The following is a 20,061-nucleotide window of genomic DNA, read 5'->3' as shown; positions in this document are numbered from 1 at the left end:
AAAATGTCAGTACCCATTCATTTGCATTGTGAGTACTTAACAGAGCTAAACATTCTTCTAAAAATCTTCATTTGTGTTCAGCAGAAGAAAGAAAATCATACACATCTTGGATGGCATGAGGGTGAGTAAATGATGAGAGAATTTTCATTTTGGGTGAACTATTCCTTTAAGAATAGAAACGCACCTCATATGCTAACGTAATACTTAAATCGTAATCAGTACAACAAATTTAAATTTATTTCATTACAGTTATATTAAAAAGGACGTAAACAGATTACTATTACACTCAAAATGTGTTTTACAATTCTGGGTAAAGTCCTGCTTAATTCCCAAGGCAGATTCACATGAACTGCGATAGGGAGTGGCCCTGGCCTCGACGTTCTAAACAGCACGGATGAGGAGAAGAGATAACACTGGGCCATGTGCCAACATAAAGGTTTTTCAAATTACACATCATCACCCTTACTAGGTAGTTACAGTGGTTACATTCTTATTTGTTTTTTTAAATGTATAGTTTCATATTTAATAATCTATTAGGTGGAATCTATTAGACTTCATTTTTATTACAACTGTGGCAGTCGTAGTTCAAGATTCTAAATGTGTTTAGGCTAATATTTTTTCATAACAAATACTATTTTTATAGAAAGACTAGCTACATTAACCTTACTACAGTATTGAGGAGCCATCCATTGTAGTACCTATGCTTACAACATTGCGCTGTAAATATAAGTGCAAATACATAAGGGGGTTTAAAGTCTGGACCTCCTCCTTAGCAATATATGTTCTGTTCGAATGACGTTTGATATTATAGGAAACAAATATTTTCACTAGCACAGTCCCAACTCAGTAAAGTGGTATTTCCATGGGTACAGAATATTATTAAATTAACTAAATTTTGTTTAGTTTGATTTTACATAGCACTATAAAATTCTGTGTTGAATTCAAAGAGTTCCAGATGCTTCAATGATGATAAATAACTCCTATCCAATGTAAACATGAATTGATTGTTATATATTAATTAATTGCAATTATGTAATAAACCAACTTCGAGCATATGGATGACTGTAAACATCAGCAACCACTAAAGACCATTTTTGAACCAGGAAAAACCCTGTGGAATAGACACCTCTCTGGCTCCGTGCTCAAACCACTAATACATATGCCAGCCAAACTGATTGCGATGACCATTACTGAATAAAACGTACACCAATCTAAGATAAAACAGTGCCATTTCCTGGTAAGATTGTTTGGTTGCTGTACAGAAGACATTTACGTAAGTCATCTAGTTGATATTGCTTGTCTGTTATCTTTATTTGCAAATGTGGTAACTACAAAAATCAGATTAGGCTACTTTCATTTTATGGTATTTAGATGGTTACTGATTACATTTTTCATCATTAGTCATTTGTATTGGAATGCATTTAAACCCTCCCAGCTCTGCTCACATGTTGCTATTAATTAAAAAAATGATAATTGCCATGTATTTAAAAAAAACCACCACGGCTGATACAGGTTATGCTCTGAACAACTGCATCAAATCTGTGGAATTACTCATATCTCTTAAACCATTGTGCTGGTTTCCATTTCACAGATTAAGCCTATCCCTGTTTTAAATCACATTGTTAATGGTAAATCTCCATCAAAATGCCTTTCTAGTAGAATTATCCTGTGTCTGGGATAAAAGTCTGCGTTTGACATGCCTTTGCCAAGCTGAAACCATATCAACAAACTAAATTCCATAAAAAGAACAGAAAACAAATAAACAAACATGCTCTAGCGAAAAAACACAAAAAGATGAGATATGCACAAACAAGCTGGTGACGTACTGTACTATTAATGCATGACATGATAGTGCAGTAAAATGATTTAAACTTATTTTAGATTTTTCAAATACTTAATTTCTCTTTGTGGATTCATACATAATTCAGTTTGTGTGCTTTTAATTAACTAAATGAGCAAATAAAAAAAAATTCTATCATAATTTCTGGGAAATCAGATAAATTAGATTATTTGGTGTTTTTCTGTTGTCGACTGGACAACCCCCTTACTTGTCCACTTTTAACCCCTTTTAAACCACTTAAAAAAACAAGAACGATCTGTGTGTAATGTCAGCATGCATTTCTGCCCCTTTTTATCCTAAATTTTCTATACTTTTCATACTATGTTTGACATAAAGTTACTACCTGAGTAATCTATGTGCTTCTAATTTGTAGTCAAAAACATCCAGTTACTGTATTCTGGCCCATTTTAGAACACTATCGTCTTGGTTACTGTCCTAACCTCTGTTCCTTGATGGAGGGAACGAGAAGTTGTGTCGATGTAGTGACACTAGGGGTCGCTCTTGGGAGCCCCAAACACCTCTGATCTTTGAGAAAAGGCCAATGGGAATTGGCGAGTGGAATTTGCATGCCACTCCTCCGGACATACGGGTATAAAAAGAGCTGGCTCGCAACAACTCATTCAGGTTTTGTGCTGAGGAGCCGAGACAGGGTCCCGGCCATTTCAGCGGGTAGTTCAGTGTTGTGGCAAGAGGGACACAATGTCTCGTTCCCTCCATCAGGGAACGGAGGTTACGACAATAACCAAGACGTTCCCTATCTGTCACTCACTCGACATTGTGTCGATGTAGTGACACTAGGGGTCCCTATACAAAATGCCACAACTAGCTGAACTGCGTTACGTGGATTGGCGGTGCAGGTGTTGTTGCAAGGGCTGAACAAGTGTCGGCAGATCGGCGTGCTGGCCACACGATGCGTGCCACAGCACCATGCCCATCTCGGGACTCTAGTCTGAAGCCAGTGCTGGAGCGGTCTCATATGCATCAACCCAAGCGGCGTGAGTATATGACCGCCGCTGAGGATGCCATATGCCCCAGGAGCCTCTGAAACTGTTTCAGTGGGACCGCCATTCTCCGCCTGAACGACTTCAGGAAGTTCAGCACCGACTGCGCGCATGAGCTCGTTCGCGAGGCCCGCTATAATAGAGACTGAGTCTAACTCCATCCCGAGAAAAGAGATGCTCTGAACCAGGGAGAGCTTGCTCTTTTCCCAGTTGACCCGAAGCCCCAACTGGCTGAGGTGCCTGAGCACCAGGTCCCTGTGCGCACACAACATGTCTCAAGAGTGAGCTAGAATCAGCCCGTTGTCGAGATAATTGAGGATGCGGACACCCACTTCCCTTAGCGGGGCAAGGGCTGCCTCTGCGACTTTCGTAAAGACACGAGGCGACAGGGACAGACCGGCGAACTGCAGAAAGGGTCTGTGCCGAGGTAAAACCGAGATGTGGAAGTACGCGTCCTTCAGGTCTACCACCGCGAACCAATCTTGATGCTGGATGCACAACAGAATGCGCTTCTGTGTCAGCATCTTCAACGGGAGTCTGTGCAAGACTCTCCGGTCCAAGATTGGCCGCAACCCACCGCCTTCCTTTGGCACGATGAAGTAGGGGCTGTAGAACCCCTTCTTCATCTTGGCTGGAGGGACAGGCTCTAACGCGTCCTTCTGCAGAAGGATCTCGATTTCCACACGCAGGGCAGTGGAGTTCTCGCCCCTCACAGAGGTGAAGCGAATGCCGCTGAACCTGGGCAGGCGCCTGGCGAAACGTATCGCATAGCCGAGTCAGATTGTCATGGCTAGCCAGCGCGACGGATTGGAGAGCACTAGCCATGCCTCCAAGCTCCGAGCGAAGGGGCACCAAAGGGACAATCACATCTGACGTACCTGCGGGTGGGGCCTCGCGGCGGGGCGGAGCATGAGTTGCCACGTCGAGGAGCCTCGCATCCCTTTGAGAGAAAGGTCAAAGCACTTACCTTGCTCCGCATGCCCACCATAGGACCGGTCAGCGACAGGGGAGGAGGGTGAACTTCCTCATGACTTGTCACAACCGCCTGAGCATGGGTGTGTGTGTGCCGCAGCTGAACGCGCGAAGGCGGGGAACCCGCTTCCGTAGCGCCGTGCCTGCCGTGATAACCGGCTTTGTGACACAGGAAATGAGGAAACCGCTCTTACTTCGAAAATGTGGGTGCCGCAGCCTCTCGGGCATGTGCCGAAATCAAATTCAAAGGACACAAAAGATTCTCCTCCTGGCCCCCCACCGGGGGATGGAGTGGTCTGTATACCAGCTCTGGGATTCCAGCAGGCCTCTTACTCCCTGGGTCGTCTGTCTCAGGGGTGCTTGGAAGCCTTCCTGGGGCTCTTAGCGCCGGACCGTGAGACAGGGGGCATCAGCTTCCTGCAGGGGGCTCTATGCCGGGGCCGGGCAGTCAGCCTGGGCTGCGGCGGAGCTGGTGTCGTCACCACAGGGGGACGCCCTTGGCGACGAGCAGACGGGTGCGGGACCTTGAGCCACACTGGGGCAGGATGTGTTGGATAGCCTACGTCTGCTTCTTGACCGCAGAGAACTGCTGGGCAAAGCCCTCGACGGCATCACCGAACAAGCCAGCCTGGGAGATGGGGGCATCAAGGAAGCGTACCTTGTTGGCATCCTTCATCTCGACCAGGTTAAGCCACAGGTTGCGCTCCTGGACCACCAAGGTGGACATCACCTGCCAGAGAGCCCACACCATGACCTTCGTCGCCCGGAGGGTGAGATCAGTCGCTGAGCACAGCTCCTGCATCACTCCCAGGTCGGGACTACTCTCATGCAGCTCTTTCAGCGCCTTGGCCTTGTGCACTTGCAGGAGGGCCATGGCATGCAGGGCAGATGCGGCCTGTCCAGCGGCACTGCAAGCCTTGGTCACCAAGGATGACGTGGACTTACAGGCTTGGACGGGAGTCTCTGGCGAGTCCACCAGGTGGCAGCGTTGTGCGGGCACAGGTGCACCGCAACCGCCTTGTCCACCTGGGGAATCGCCGTGTACCCCCTAGCCGCCCCAACGTCGAGGGTAGTGAGAGCGGAGAGGCTCAGAGGTCGGGTCCAGGCAGTAAAAGGCGCCTGCCACGATTGGGGAGCGGCCGTGAGCGTTGCTTTGAGCCCAGGAACCAATCATCAAGCTGTGAAGGCTCAGGGCAGGGTGGAGGGTTCCACTCAAGCCCGACGCTCGCAGCAGCCCGGGCAAATATGTCCACCAGCTCCACGTCGGCCTCAGACTGGGCGACCACACCCGAAGGTGGGAGTCCAGTCGAGTCCTCTGCGTCCTACTGGATCAGCCCGCTCCCCAATGCTGCGATCGAGAGCTCTTCCTGCTCTCGAGCCCCAAATGAGACATCAAACTCACCCTGGGGCGAGCCACCTGTCTCATCCCAGAACTCGACTGGGGCAAAAGAGCGTACTGGGGAATGGGAGGTCTGTGGGGGATTACCTAGTGGAACCACTCCCATTGGGGTCCCCAAATCATCCCCAGCGCTAACCGACGCGGCCTCGTACCCATAGGTAGAAGGAGGGGGGCGGGGAGCCAGGTGGCGTGGCTTTCCCCTTTAAGAAGGAAAGCCACGACCACAACGTTGCCATGGTCACGCTCTCACAGTGAGAGCATGAGCCATCCGCGAACGCTGTCTCAGCGTGGCTTAGCCCAGACACGTGAGGCAGCAATCGTGGCCGTCAAAGGCGGAGAGGTAATGACCGCAACCAGGAAATATACACAGACGGAAAGTCATCTTTAAAAAGATGCTCTCCATCTGTGCCACACTTTTAGAGGAAAATATACTCTTTTATTATTAGAATATATACTCTCTTTTAGCTGTCGAAGCGCCCAGGGGCGTTCTCTGCACTTATTCGTGCACGAGGGGGAGAAACCGCTGAAATGCGGCATATATCCAAAGCATACGCAGAGGTGAATGGAACGGCAGTGGAATTCAATGAATGAATTCATGAATGAGCACCACTCGGCTCCGAAGAAAAAATCTGAATGAGTGGTTGCGAGCCAGCTCCTTTTATACCCGTATGTCCGGGGAAGTGGCATGCAAATTTCACTCACCAAATCCCATTGGCCTTTTCTCAAAGATCAGAGGTGTTTGGGGCTCCCAAGAGCGACCCCTAGTGTCACTACATTGACACAACGTCGAGTGAGTGACAGATAGGGAAAACTCTTCCATTTATTATAGAGAGAGATAAATCACTGAATGTCATCTTTGACAACCTTTACTGTTTGTTTTTTATTTATTAAATACTAGCATCTGGTAAAATCTACAAAAAAATTATTCTTGGTATCAACTTTATTATTAAATGTCATAATATAGGTCTCCCTCAGTGTGAGATGAATTCAAGATGGAGGTGAAAAAACTATTGTTGATCTTACATGGGCAGATACTGTAACTGTGAGTAATAGAGAATACAGTGAAGTTGGACTCACCAGAGCGGCCACAGTCCGAGCAGGAAACCAGCTTCTCAGCTTGGCCTGTCTTCCTATTGGAGCCGGAGTCACCCAGACAGAAGTCACAGTAGTCATTGGGGATGATTGTGCCATCAGGCCCTTTCTGTGCTGTAAAAATAGCACAGATTAAAATAAAAAGAAGAGAGAAACATAGCAGAATATTATTAACAACAGCTCTGTTTCAAACTCCTGTGAGCAGTCTACTTTGACAGTTTTTTAGGCATCATAAGCATGCACCAGACCGAGTACACCTGACAGGCTATTCCAAACAGTAGGTAGCAAATTTATGCTGCCTTAGAGGGTCATTTAAACTGAATGTTTTCTTCATCTGTGTTGATTTTCAATTGTTTTTCTATGTATACATGCAATAGACAGACGTCTTTGACTGTTGCATTGTGCCATGCTGTTTTTGTAGCTTCTAACGCAAGATTGGCGTATTTTTTAGACGCCCTGTTAAGTTAAAAATAACTTTAATTGTTAAAACGTGTCTCAAGACACCTGCATTCTGTTTTATTTATTGTGCCATATCTAGAATGCGTTTGGTCATTTATAAGATATTTAATTTTTTCCAGCAGCATTGCAAAATCTTTCCCAGATTAGGCAAATCCACAATGCATTGTTTGTGACGAGCTCAGTATAGAGGAATACCCAAGATGATGGACGGATTTGAAAGAAATTTAAAACATTTCAAATATAACTGGGTGAATTGTAGAATGCAGAATAGTATTTTATTTATTTATTTACTTATTTTATAGCCTAATGGAAGAACAGTCTATTTTATATATAACCTATATTTTATTTTATTCAGTACTTAAAAGTATCAATAGAAAATAATTCCATCTAATTAAAAATGAACTATTTCATCAAATATTTTGGTTTTAGTATCAATTGCTAATTCAAAATCTTGGAGCTTTGTAAAGACTCTTCTGCAGTTTTCGTGAGGTGCGCTACTTATGGCACACGAAAGTGGGCAGTAATAGAATTGCTGCCTATAAAGAGCATTTCAATTCAGTGACAGTGCGGAGAGCAGGGGGGTGTGGCCAAGTGATGAGGGACGGCTGGGGGAGAAAGATCGCAATCACCCGGGAGAGGGATAAGGTGGAGTCGGAGCCGCTGTTTGAGAGAGAGAGAAGCACGAAGCTGTCTGTGTGTATCTGCGTGTCAGTGTGGTGTGTGCTGACAAGCAAACCTTTTGTGTACTGCTGAAAAGCGGTGTCTTATTGTGACACTGAAAAGTGCAGCAATAAATGTCTGATGTGGATTGTTCACCCAGTCCCCGCTTCCACCTTTCCACATTAAGAACTTGGTCTGTTACACTGGTGCCAAAACCCAGAAAAGGAAGAAGGGCACACTGTCCGGGAGAACTCGCCGCTGCCATCCGCCAGGAGAAGTAGGAGCCATTGCCATCCGCCAGGAGAAGTAGGAGCCATTGCCATCCGCCAGGAGCCGGAGGAACCTCTGCCGTCCGCCAGGAAGCAGAGGACCCGCTGCCGTCCGCCAGGTGGCGGAGGACCCGCTGCCGTCCGCCGGGTGGCGGAGGAACCGCTGCCGTCCGCCTGGGGACGGAGGAACCGCTGCCGTCTGCCTGGGGACGGAGGAGCGGCTGAGGACCGAGTGGACGGCGTGCCTGCGGAAGCCGAAGAAGAGCGTTTTCTTTTCTCTCTCTTTCCTCTCTCTCTCTCCGTCTCTCCCGCTCACTCTTTCTCTCTCCCCCTCCCTCCCCTCATCTCTCTCAGATTCTCAGGAGGCGGGGAGGACCATCGGGTGGTGGAACGGCTGGAAGGGCAGCGGCTCCCCTCCAGAGATGGGGGGGAGTAAGCCAGTCCGGATGGCGCCCCGGCCTGAATCGGGCGGTGGAGGAGTGTGACGAGAGGAGGGCGTGGCCGGGCCGTGAGTATGCATGCCTGGCACCGAGTTGCCTAATCAGTGGGAGGGAGATATGGGAAGAGCCAGGGACACCAGAGAGAGAGAGAGACACACGCGGCCGCTCTGTGTGTGTTTGTTTGTTTTATGTTGCTGTGTTTTCAGTTTGATGTTGTGTTCTAGTTAAAGTCTCGCTGAATGTGGATTCGGCTCCCGCATCCTCCTTTCCCGAACTGTTACAGACAGCTTTTTAGTATTTTTTTTTACTGCAATTCACACTGTAAAGCCTAATAAGTTAACAGAACTTAAAACATTTGAGGCAATCAGTTACATAAATTTTTTTAAGTTAATAAACTCTCATTTGTATGATTAAATTTTTCCTTACTTCTGATCATTAGGGTTTACAGTACATGTTCTCAGTTGGGTGAGTATCAGAACAGGTCCTAGATATGAAACATTTGTTTTACCAATAAAATGAATATTAACTTACGTTTGTGGTTCTCAGGGTGGACAGGAGGAGACTGGGGTATTTCAGTTTCTCGCTCTTCCTCACCCTCCTCTTCAGCAAGGTGAGTATGGGCATAGTGGTAGCTTAGTCCAGGGCGGTTTTTGTAACGTTTTCCACAAACTAAGATATAGAAGATCATTTGCAATGAGATTCATTCTACTGAAAAAAACCTCAGCTAATCTCAGCTAATGCTAAGCCACTCTAATAATCAAACTGTGATGCTAACACATTCACACAAAGTGGTTAGCAGTGGAGGCTCAACGCTATCACAAAATCTACACAGCATGTTCTTAGCCATTGAGAGAGACATGGCAGTAAGAGCTGTGTTCAAGGCACAGTATTAGCGCTGCAATCCCACAGTGAGTCTTCAGCACCCTCTGATATATGCTAAACAGACAGAACAATTACAGGTGCTGCTAAGCATTGCTCCAAACTCTGCAATGACTGTAACTGTAAATTGCAGATGTGATAGAAGTGGAATCTTAAATACAAAAGTGGGCCTATGCATTACTTATATGTTTAACAAGATACAGGTTCCAGATTGATACACTATGAGATTACAGACACAGGACATATCAAACAGTATCGATGTGTCTATGGATATAGAATAACTATGGCTTGCTGTTACTAAACATGTTATTTTAAATGGTCATATTATTTAAACCTCAGCACCTACTACATAGTCTCTTCTCCATATGCCACTGAGAACCAGGGGCGGACTGGGAAGAGAAATCAGCCTGGGATTTTACATATCGCGGCACAGTTTTGTGGCCCGTTCTGCATAACGCGGCGGGCCATTTCAGCTTATCGTGGCCCATTCGTTTTGCGGCCGGCCCTTTGGGAAAAGTTCCAGTTCTCCCAATGGCCAGTCTGCCCCTGGAGATAACTCTGTATTCTACAGGTCAAGCAGGATGCAGTAAATATGTCAAGCATATGTGGGTTGCAGACTGCAATATTAGCAAGTAAAGTCCAATATTTTCACTCTAAAAATAACAGTAATAGATGCTCACACTAAAAATTTATAAATAAGGATAAACAACTGTACCCTGAAGAAAGAATTCATATGTATCTAAAAACAGATCACTACTACAGTAGGAGGTTCTGAAATTCACCCAAATTACATGAATGAATTTAGATTCTTTTCAAAACATTAACATAGGTCTGTCTTACAAGGATTTTATCATTTTCAATATAGTTTTCTTTAATTACCTCAAAAACAACATAAAAAAAGATACCCTATTTAATTTAACATATTTTTCTAGTATTATTATGATTCATTATTCTGCATTATTTTAAAGGGGGCAAAATGTACAGTACATATATATATATATACACACACACACACACACACACACACACACACACACACAAAATGTAACAACTTTCTCCACCTCAGAAATGACTTTTCTGCTGACGTAATGTGATGTTTCTGCTGAGTGAGCAAGTAAGTAAAAATAATATTAACTAATAATTTAAGTCCCATCCTACATTATTTCTTGATCTCATGTGAGAGTACATCATGTAAACATATTTGTCAAAAGTACAATTCCTTTAGGGGAAAAAAAAAAATGTTAAGAGGAAAAAATTACTTTGTGCACCTCTATTAAAGGTGAAGTGTGTAATTTCTTGGGACATTAAAATACTTCTTCCTATTCCAACTTCACATGCACACGCAGAGACAACTATAAGTAGGTTGCCTAAGCCTTTTGTAGGTTGATTTCCCTGAAAAGGGTCAACATTGAGGCACTTAAAAACAGTGCTCTGTTTGTTTGAACATACCGACCAGCCTGACACAAAAACATTATCTCGATCAATGGTGTAAGTTTGGGGCAGCACTATCTGTTTTAGAACCAATGGGAAATGGGGGGAGTAATTGGGAAAACTCATTATTTCTAAAGTAATAAAAGTCATTATTTTAGCAATTCCATTTAGTGATGCTATTGACTATTAAAATGTACACACTTCACCTTTAAATATTTGATGTAACAGATGTTATTTTTACACAGACTGTGCCGAATCATATAGTCGGACACAGGCACAAAATAAAGGAGTCAAGGGGAAAAGGGAAGCCACTACATGCATTCATTTGAGCAAACTGCACATCCAGAGTCAATCGTTCCAGCAATGCAGTGGTTGGATTACCTAGAATAGGGCCTGTATTCTAGGTGTCTAGGTGCAGCAATGAAAAGGCTATGTGTTTTAGCTTAGCTATTTTAGTGTAAATGGAAAAATGCTGTGTTGTTAGCCATGCGGTATAGCTTTGGCCAAGCGGTATGAAATATCATGATTTGGTGTAACAGCAACTACAGAGAGAAGCAACCAGCTGATTAATGTTAATAATCCCTCCACAACAGAAGCATTAACTGATTAGCCTTGTCATTAGCGTAGCCCACAGATCTGAGCAAGAGGAAGATGACAACATGGCTGAATACCTGCATCAGTAGTTTTTGAGTTATGCTTTTGTTTGTATCTGTCTGAAACAGAGAAGACACAAAGCAAAAGAGGAGACAGAAAACAAAAAACAGGAAGTAAGTTACATTCAGAGAGGCCTCTGGAACCCAAAGCAGCTGTATCTCCTCCAGAGAGATTTTGTCAGGTAGTCACATGCTGTTGAGATTATAAAAGACCACCATGCTGAGATGAGAAACACAGGCAGGTACCATATGGCAAAATGGAAGATGTTTTTTTGTTTGTTTTTTTATAGGACCAAAAAAAAAAAAAAAAAAAAAAATATTAAAAGAATAAGGACATCCAAACAGAACTAGTCAAAATAAAATAAATTCTTATGATTAAAACACAGCTCAGAGACAATGAAAATGTATTTGTTAATTTGATGACAGAAAAGAGAATACTACTACAATGTACAAGTAATTATACAAAGTTAGATACCATTTTTAAGAAGGCTTAGGGTTTAAACAAATAATTAAAGCAAAAACAAAAATTCTGTAACTATTTGTTCACCCTCATGTCATTCCAAACCGGTAAGCTGTTGTTTTTTCTATGGAACACAATGGAGAAAAATCTTAACACAGCTTTCAATACAATGAGCGACCATATCTGACAAGCTCCAAAAAAATAAAAATAAATTAATTGTGCACTATATTCCAAGTCTTATGAAGCCATGCTATAGCTTTGTTTTTGTATGTTGATTTTAGGTGTTTTTTTGGCTAGTTTTGAATTTGACATCTCGTGGTCACCATTAAGGTATTGATACAGATTTCACCAATTCGATTCCGATTCACAAGCTCTCGATTCGATTTCGATTTCGATTCGATATCGATTCATATTGGTATATTTCAGTTATAATATCCCTTTTGCTTACATATGAAAGAAACTGTCTCCCAGCTAATGCTGTTAGTTAAACAGGGGACTTTCTAACTACATTACAAAACTATTCATTTGACTAATTATAGTTTATTATTTTTTCATCATTTTGGTCACATTTTGGCTTTTTAAAAATTTACAAATCCATGTATTCAATCAATAAATAAGATATTAAATTTCATATATTATTTTTTGTTACATGTTTATTCAGATGCTTCAAAGTTAAATTCAAGGACTTTCAAGGACTTTTCAAGCACATTTTAAATTGTTTTCAGGGACTATGCTCGAGATGTCATTAAAACAAATTATTTTTGTTAATTTTAAATAAAAATATTTTAACCATTCAGTTAATATAAGTACAACACTGAGCATCTTTAACTACATATTCTCACAGTAACTATTCTTGGTTCATTCATGATGAAATTGATGTACAATTGTAGTGTGCTCCCTTAAAACGCACTTCGCTTTCCAACAAAAGTCAATAACTGGGTCCGTAAACAGTAGTCCATATGACTCATGTGCTGTCCATGTTTTCTAAGTCACACAACAGATTTATGTGAGGAACTGACTGAAATTGCAAATGGGTCATTCTCAAAAAATTGTGACTTTCCAACGTACAAAATATTGAAATTTTCAATATTAAACGTTTTGGGTAAACATTTTGTAACATGTTGACATTAATTTTTATTCATAAAAGGACATCTTGGCTGTTGTTCTTTCTTTTATTATTTAATTTTGTTTCACGAACGAAGCAAGTTAACACTAAGTTAACACTAACGAGGGTTAAATGGGTTACGACACCACATTTTGAGGGTTCAATGGGGTACAACACCAAATATTTTTGTGTGAAAATATTAGTTAAAATGTGAATAACTTTTTAACATGCTGGGAAAAATCACTATATGCATATTTAAGCAGCCTCTGAACTTAAACCTTCAAAATTATTTTCTACAACTTTTTGTATAACTTTTTTTTTAAACATAAAAAATAAAAAAATAAAAATAAAGGTTTTAACATTGATAAAACCAATAACATGAAATCAAGGAACAAACATTCTTTTTAAATTATTATAATTATTAATAATAATTTTGTTTTGGTTTTTTGCACACTTTTTCGGCCTTGCACTAATGCTTTTATTAAAAATAAGTACAAAATAAATACACAAATAAATTTACATGTCATAGAAGTGGTGTACCAAATGAAGGGATCAAGGATTTTTTTCAGGCAATTAACAATTTCAAATATATTTTCAAAAAAATTTCAAGTCAAGCCATTTCATATCATTAAAGGTTAGGTTATAAAATTATAAAAAAAAATAATAAGAAATTGTTTTTTTTTTTCACTATTTGAAAACTTTTTCATGACTAAAAAAGTCAAGGGACATGTTTATGACTTATGTATGTTCAACATATTTTGATATTGACCCAAATGTTGTCAGAAATAACCTATTTTGTGAGACACAAAGCTTTCTTTACAGAAGGTGGCACTAGACGGCTCACAAAACTGAATGCATTGATCTGCATTCAAATCATTCAAAACGTTTTACATCTCATATAATTATTTCACTCTGGAGAGTAAATTGTAATTAAAACTGATAGTTGCAAGGATTCATACTTGTTAAATCCGCAACAGCAGTATCTATAAAATATATATTTTTTAAATCCTCCAGTAACACTTGATTGTGATTGGCCCATTCTGAACAGCTCTGCCAAATGTAACAGGTGCCATGTGACAGCGCCATCTATGCGCTGCCTGCTTCAGCAGTGGTCTAGTGGTCTGTCGTGATGTTTTTCCAAAACAAATAAATACATTTCATTTATTAAATGATTTAAGCAATGTATTTTAAGATTTTCTGTTCCAGTTGCAAGTGATTTCCTCTCACTGTAGTGGAGGGTTACGCATAGAGTAAAATAACAATATCGAGATCATTCAATGAAGATCACGATGCATCGGAAAATCTATATTTTTACCCACCCCTAGTCACTATGAAATATGGTTTTATGGAAAAGAGCTGCGTTAAGGTTCCTCAAAAATTCTGCTTTTGTGTTCCAATGAAAAAATAACACCCTCATGACGTTTCAAACTCATATGCTGAGTAAATAATGAAAGAATTTATATTTTTGGGTGATCTATCCCTTTAAGGCACAAAGGTTATACTGTAATACTGTCTACAAAATTGACACCTACTGTCACACACGTAGGGTTTATCCTGATCATCGTTGGCCACCGCTTCTGTTCGCCTGCGTCCAGAGCCTCGACTCTAATCAACATGCAAATCACATAATGCTTAATCGCTTTCCAAATATGTCCATTTAATTTAACTAATTTCATTTTAACAATTGCAAGTTGGAAAGTTTTTCTCCATCTCAGTTTTCTTCATCCCTGCACACTCTATAAGTCAAACTCATCATCACAACTGTTCTGCTCTTTCATGTTATCGCTCTCTCTCTGCTCTCACTCTCTCATTTTTATTTGCTGTGATTCCGTCTCATGCTCATCACTCACCCTGCCTTTGTTTCGATGCTTCCTCTTTGGTGTGTCCACTTCAAAATCCTCATCATCATGGAAACCATCCCCATTTTCATCTGCCTCAAGCACCCTCTGCAGTGAATGAAGTACAGATGGGGTAAACAATTATGACAATATAAAGATCAATGCACTTCAGAAAACAATAGTCATAGTCAATAATTTAATCAGAAAACATATCGGTCAATAGAAATCTTAGACACTCTGATCTTTCACAGTAAACGAAGAACATAAGACATTGTTGTAGTGTCTCCTGCACCGTTTAAAAGACAATAGACAGTAAACACAATAAATATGCTGTGAATAAGGTAAGTAAAGGATAATATACAGTCAGCCAGTCATAACCACAAAATAAACCAAGACAGGGTGATCAACGCAAACACTGACTTTACATCATCCCACCTATTACACGGCTACTAAACAATTAAATTAATAAATTAACATTAAATATTGTTTTTTAGTTTAAATTATTTTATTATGTGAGAAGAAAGAGATCGCTTGCATAGTGATACAAGAGATATGAAACTACCACAACTATGTAGAAAATGGTCTACTTAGGTCAATAGTCAGTTATACAGTTTGGCAGTCCTTATTATACCAACATATTTGACCGCTGAATGCCGTGACCAATCAGAATCAAGTATTACAGAAAGCTGCAAAATAAAATACATATAATCTAATTTACACTCAAAGTTTGAGTAAATATGTAATGTGTGAGAATTGACCATGTAAACTACATAGTGTAGATGTACAAAAAAAAGTACTGCAGTCAGCTTCTGGGAATGCAAATAGCTGTGGGGTAGAATCTGTTCTTGAGTCTAGTGGTCCTTGCACTATTAGTGCAGTAATGTTTGGCAGAAGGTAGGAGGTAAAACATCTTGCGGCTAGGGTGGATGGGGTCTTGGATGATGGATTGGGCTTTACAGAGACAATGAATGATGTGGATATGACTGACTGATGATGGTAAATCACAACCTATAAAGCTCTGTGCCATCGCCCCAACCAGGCACAATGCAATAAAGTGACTGGAGATAAAAGCTATTTTTTTTCCATTTAAATCTGAGTTTCAAGTAACAGGTGCCATTAAATCGCCAACCAATTGCTTGTCACTGGAAAGTTGTCACATTGTGCCTAGTTAAGACACAGTGAATATACTGTAGCTATTTCCAGATCTGCCAGAGTCCTGACATTTTAAGAGCTTTCCACTCTCAATGACACACAGATACAATGCACACAGTGTGCGGTGCTGTTGATGGTTTGCAGAGCCCTGTTTGAGACAGACTCCTAATATAATGTCCTGCATGTCCAAACTAATGAGTTCTCTTGTAAATGACTGTAGAATGTGCTACCTGGATTTCCAGCAATGTCTCTTCCTCTTTAGAGTTGTTGTTCCTCTTGTCCAGGAGCCCGTCACCCCTTAACAGTGCCTCCAGGGCTGTGGCCTCTGTGGGTGGAGCTTCTCTCTTGGCCATCAGCTCAGCCTCTAAAAGAGAGAAAGAGACAGAAAAAGAAAAAGGTAGAAAAAGAGAAGGTCAGGTGGTCAGCCAGCAGAAGTATCTTTATTGAACCTCTTTCTCATGTATATTTAAATAAAAAGTACCAGTAAATTATTTAGTTTTACCAGTAACAGTAAAATATATCACTTGTCTGAACTGAACCTGCTTCATAATGGCATCAGTTGGGCCACTTTTGCATGCAATATTTTAGCACAAAAACCTGTCTCATTTATTAACCACCCGCAATCCAGTTTAATCAGATGCTAAATGCGCTAAAATAGTGCTGCGCCATGACTATTTAAATAAAAAAGTCACTGTCATTAGCGGAAACACACCTGCGGAAAGCGTGAATTTAATTAAAAATAGATTTTGGTGTATAGGGCGGCTGGGGAATAGAACGATGTAATTGTGTTTCAACAATAACTGACAAATACGCCGATGTTGATTGCAACAGTCATAGACAAACGATGAAACTAAAGTTTTCTTTTGAAATAAAATGATGGCCCCATTAAAAAACCTTGCTTAGGGAAAGTACTTGAAAAAACAAAGATGAAAGTGATTAAATCATAAAATAATACAAAAACACATTCACTTTCAACCTAAAATTGAGTTCTATTTCATTTTATTTTGGCAGCATTAATGAAACGCAATACAAACACAAATTCAATAAGAACACTGTGGAAATGATTAGGCAGCATTAATTTGGGAACACAAGGGAATTTATTAGGATTACACCTAAAAAGAAAACTGGTGTTTTCTATTAATTTAAGCACAGAATAAGTGAAGTAAACAACTGTTTTAGCCATTTTATGGAAGTAGAAATTATGTGGGTTGTGTTGAACTAACTAGAGGTAATGGTTTATTTATGGTTTATTCATGAGGGGTAAGCGAAGAATGCGATGCCAGTTCTGCTTGGTGCAGGTTTTAATAAAAAAAATTATGTTTTTTATTTATTTATTTAAAAAATATTTTTAAATCCTTTTTTTATATATATATATATATATATAATTTATTACTTGTGTTGGGTGGTTAATACGTTTACTTAACAGGCTCAACAGTGGGGGAAGGGGCTTTGATGATGTAATCGGTTATTTTTAATAAAAACATTGTGAAAATATTTCTTGCATATCGCCCAGACCTAATGTACATTAACTTGCGATCATAGAAGCAATAATGTCTCAAATGATGATCAAATGATGGAGGAGAGCATTATAACTTGGCATCCAGATGTGTGGCACTTTTACTTAATGAATTCTCTAATGTGTGTCGGCCAAGGTCAGTTTAAGTGGCTTTCTTGGACACACCAGCCATCAATATGTTTTTTATAGGTTTAATAAAAGGTGCTGTAGATAAAACAGAGGATGTGTATGAAGAGAGAAAGCAGGAGAGAAAAGGAGTCTTAGATCCGCCACACATTTTTAGTGTTGTCCACTCCTGATCTTAAATCTCCCCCATACAGAAAACTGATATGTGGTAATATACTGTATGTAAAACACATGTATATGTTCATGTATGGTTTTCACCGATATAAAAGTCACATAAGCTCTCTCTCACACACACACACACACACACACACACACACACACACACACACACACACACACTGTGCACTTTATTAGGAACACCTGTACACCTACTTATTAATGCAATTATCTAATAAGCCAATCTTTTGGCAGCAGTGCAATGCATAAAATCATGCAGATCAGGAGCTTCAGTTAATGTTCACATCAATCATCAGAATGTGGAAAAAATGTGATCTCAGATTTCGACTGCGGCATTATTGTTGGTGCCAGACAGGCTGGTTTGAGTATTTTTGCAACTGCTGATCTCATGGGATTTTAACGCACAACAGTCTGTATAGGTTGAACAGAATGGTGACAAAAACAAAAAACATCCAGTGAATGGCAGTTCTGCAGATGGAAATACCTTGTTGATGAGAGGGGTCAACGGAGAATGGCCAGTCTGGTTCGAGCTGACAGAAAAGCTATGGTAACTCAGATAACCACTCTGTACAATTGTAGTCAGCAGAATATCATCTCAGAATGCACAACACATCGAACCTTGAGGCGATGAGCTACAACAGCAGAAGACCACGTCTGGCACTTTATTAGGACCATAGTGTTCCTAATAAAGTGCTCAGTGAGTGTATAGATAGGGTTGGAAGGGTTACTTTTTGAATGTAATCCGTTACAAATAATGATTACTTATTAAAAATGTAATCAGTAACTTAATCCAATCACCAAAATAAGTAATCATATTACTTTTAATTACTTTTGTATTACCTCAAGGTCACATGTCCAAATGTAGAAAAACTCAGTATATTTAAACAAATCAGGAGAATCCTCTATTAATTCTGCCATGTATTGCAATTAGCATGTAGACTAACTAGCACCACTGACTAACTTCTGACTGCAATAGGTAGGTCACAGACTATCTTCATCATCATCATTATTATTAAGCCAATGCCTATTACTTATGGGTCATTGACAAATTACACCCAAAATTAAAATGAGAAACCTTTTAAAAATCTAGTTTAAAACATTTGTCATATTCTCAGAAATGTAATCTAATCTTTGTCCAATTTGGTTTCATAAATTTTTGAAAAACCTTTATAGCATTTTCCATAAAAAAAATAAACAAAAAAAAACTTTCAAATTGTCATGTGGTGTAACCATTATGTAAAAAGTATTATAATACTTTCTTTGCACCTTGAATACATAAGAGTATAAACAATTTATTCATTAATTTACAAAAAGTTTCGTAATATAATATAATAAATATTATGAACTTGAGTCAAAAATATCAAGAATTTTACTCAAGGTTACACCACATGAATAAAATGTGCCTTTTCATAAACATGTCAAAATAAATGTCAGATATTTTTTTAAACATCTTCCTTTCTACATCCGCTGACTGCTGGGCATTCCAGTTTCTCCCACTCGTTTTAATAGAAGTGGCCCGTCTATACAAACAGTCTCGGTGCCAATGTTTATCTCAGCAAACTAAATACTGACAAAACACTATTTTACTGTGTTTTACAGTTTTTATGGTCAACATGAACAACAAAATGGCTACCTTCATGTTGGTTACACCCAAAGATTTTGATTTGGTGGGCAAAAGCATTTTAAAATATGAATCATATTTTTAAACAATTGTTTCACTGTTTATTTTTTTAAGAAATAACAATAAAAGATTATTCTGCTGTAGTCATGCCAACATTTCTTTTTTCAGGAATTTCAGATTTTAATGAGACTTTGACTTTTTATTTATTTATTTATTTATTTACTTACTGTCTCTGGACACCACATGACATTTTTTACTGTATGTCCCAGAAAAAATATCAATATGACTTTAAACACAGCAACTGAAAAAAGTTCATCATAGAAGAGGTGTATTCAAGTCAATGGTTTGTGTGAATTGCATTTATGTATTTTAAATTTAATAGATCAGGACAAAAATGAGCATCACTTAATTGACCCTTAGGAGAAATTGCCATAATATGCACGTTACTCTCTGTAATTGTATTTTCTGATCAATTTTGTGAAAAGAATCCACCTTATGATCATGAAAAAGTCGCTCACCCACTGCAGACACACATTTTTCTACTCTAGTCTACTACTTGATCATGTTTGCAAGTGCGTGAAACATTTGAAAACATTTGCCGTAAGTTTCATGTGAACACTAGGAAGGACAATCAACCTATCGCAAACTCCGACGTACCTGTTTTACAGTGTTTTCAGAAAACCACCGTCTTTTTTTGCAGTTGAGAGAGAGCTCGCATGCTCAAGGTTGCCAGATTGCGTGACTAAAGCGTCACCCTGGCAGCATATATCCAAACTGTACAAGTGTCCAGAACTGATTGGGGGATTTCACCTATAGAAATCTGGCAACTGCACACGTCGAAATCTAATTCTAATCGCCCTTATTTAAAGTCTGTTATTTATCAAACATATTAAAATTAAATATTAAATATTTTTGCATGGAGGGGTGGGGTGGGGGGAGTGGTCGTTTCTCCATTTCAATACGGAACATGT

At 40.0% G+C, this 20,061-nt stretch overlaps 1 protein-coding gene across 4 annotated transcripts in view; it reads right to left on the bottom strand.

Annotated features, from left to right (window-relative positions):
- Positions 1-20,061, bottom strand: part of LOC127456740 (zinc finger protein DPF3) — a 56,344-nt gene that overhangs the window by 10,478 nt on the left and 25,805 nt on the right. For 3 of the 4 annotated variants that reach the window (XR_007899877.1, XM_051725288.1, XM_051725286.1), the window contains exons 4-9: positions 15,881-16,014; positions 14,511-14,606; positions 14,193-14,265; positions 11,114-11,155; positions 8,664-8,801; positions 6,290-6,418 (exon numbers count right to left, since the gene is read on the bottom strand). Coding sequence is in view for 3 of the 4 variants with exons in the window: in XM_051725288.1 (XP_051581248.1) it covers positions 6,290-6,418; positions 8,664-8,801; positions 11,114-11,155; positions 14,193-14,265; positions 14,511-14,606; positions 15,881-16,014 (612 nt within the window). In the remaining variant the exon portion in view is untranslated. The remainder of the gene's footprint in view (positions 1-6,289; positions 6,419-8,663; positions 8,802-11,113; positions 11,156-14,192; positions 14,266-14,510; positions 14,607-15,880; positions 16,015-20,061) is intronic. The other variant, XM_051725287.1, reaches the window with a different exon arrangement.

The sequence above is a fragment of the Myxocyprinus asiaticus genome, chromosome 19 (genome assembly GCF_019703515.2).
Source record: "Myxocyprinus asiaticus isolate MX2 ecotype Aquarium Trade chromosome 19, UBuf_Myxa_2, whole genome shotgun sequence".
In the NCBI taxonomy this organism is placed as follows: Eukaryota; Metazoa; Chordata; class Actinopteri; order Cypriniformes; family Catostomidae; genus Myxocyprinus; species Myxocyprinus asiaticus.
The sequence above is the reverse complement of the archived record's forward strand: the minus strand, read 5'-3'. Positions and strand labels throughout refer to the sequence as shown.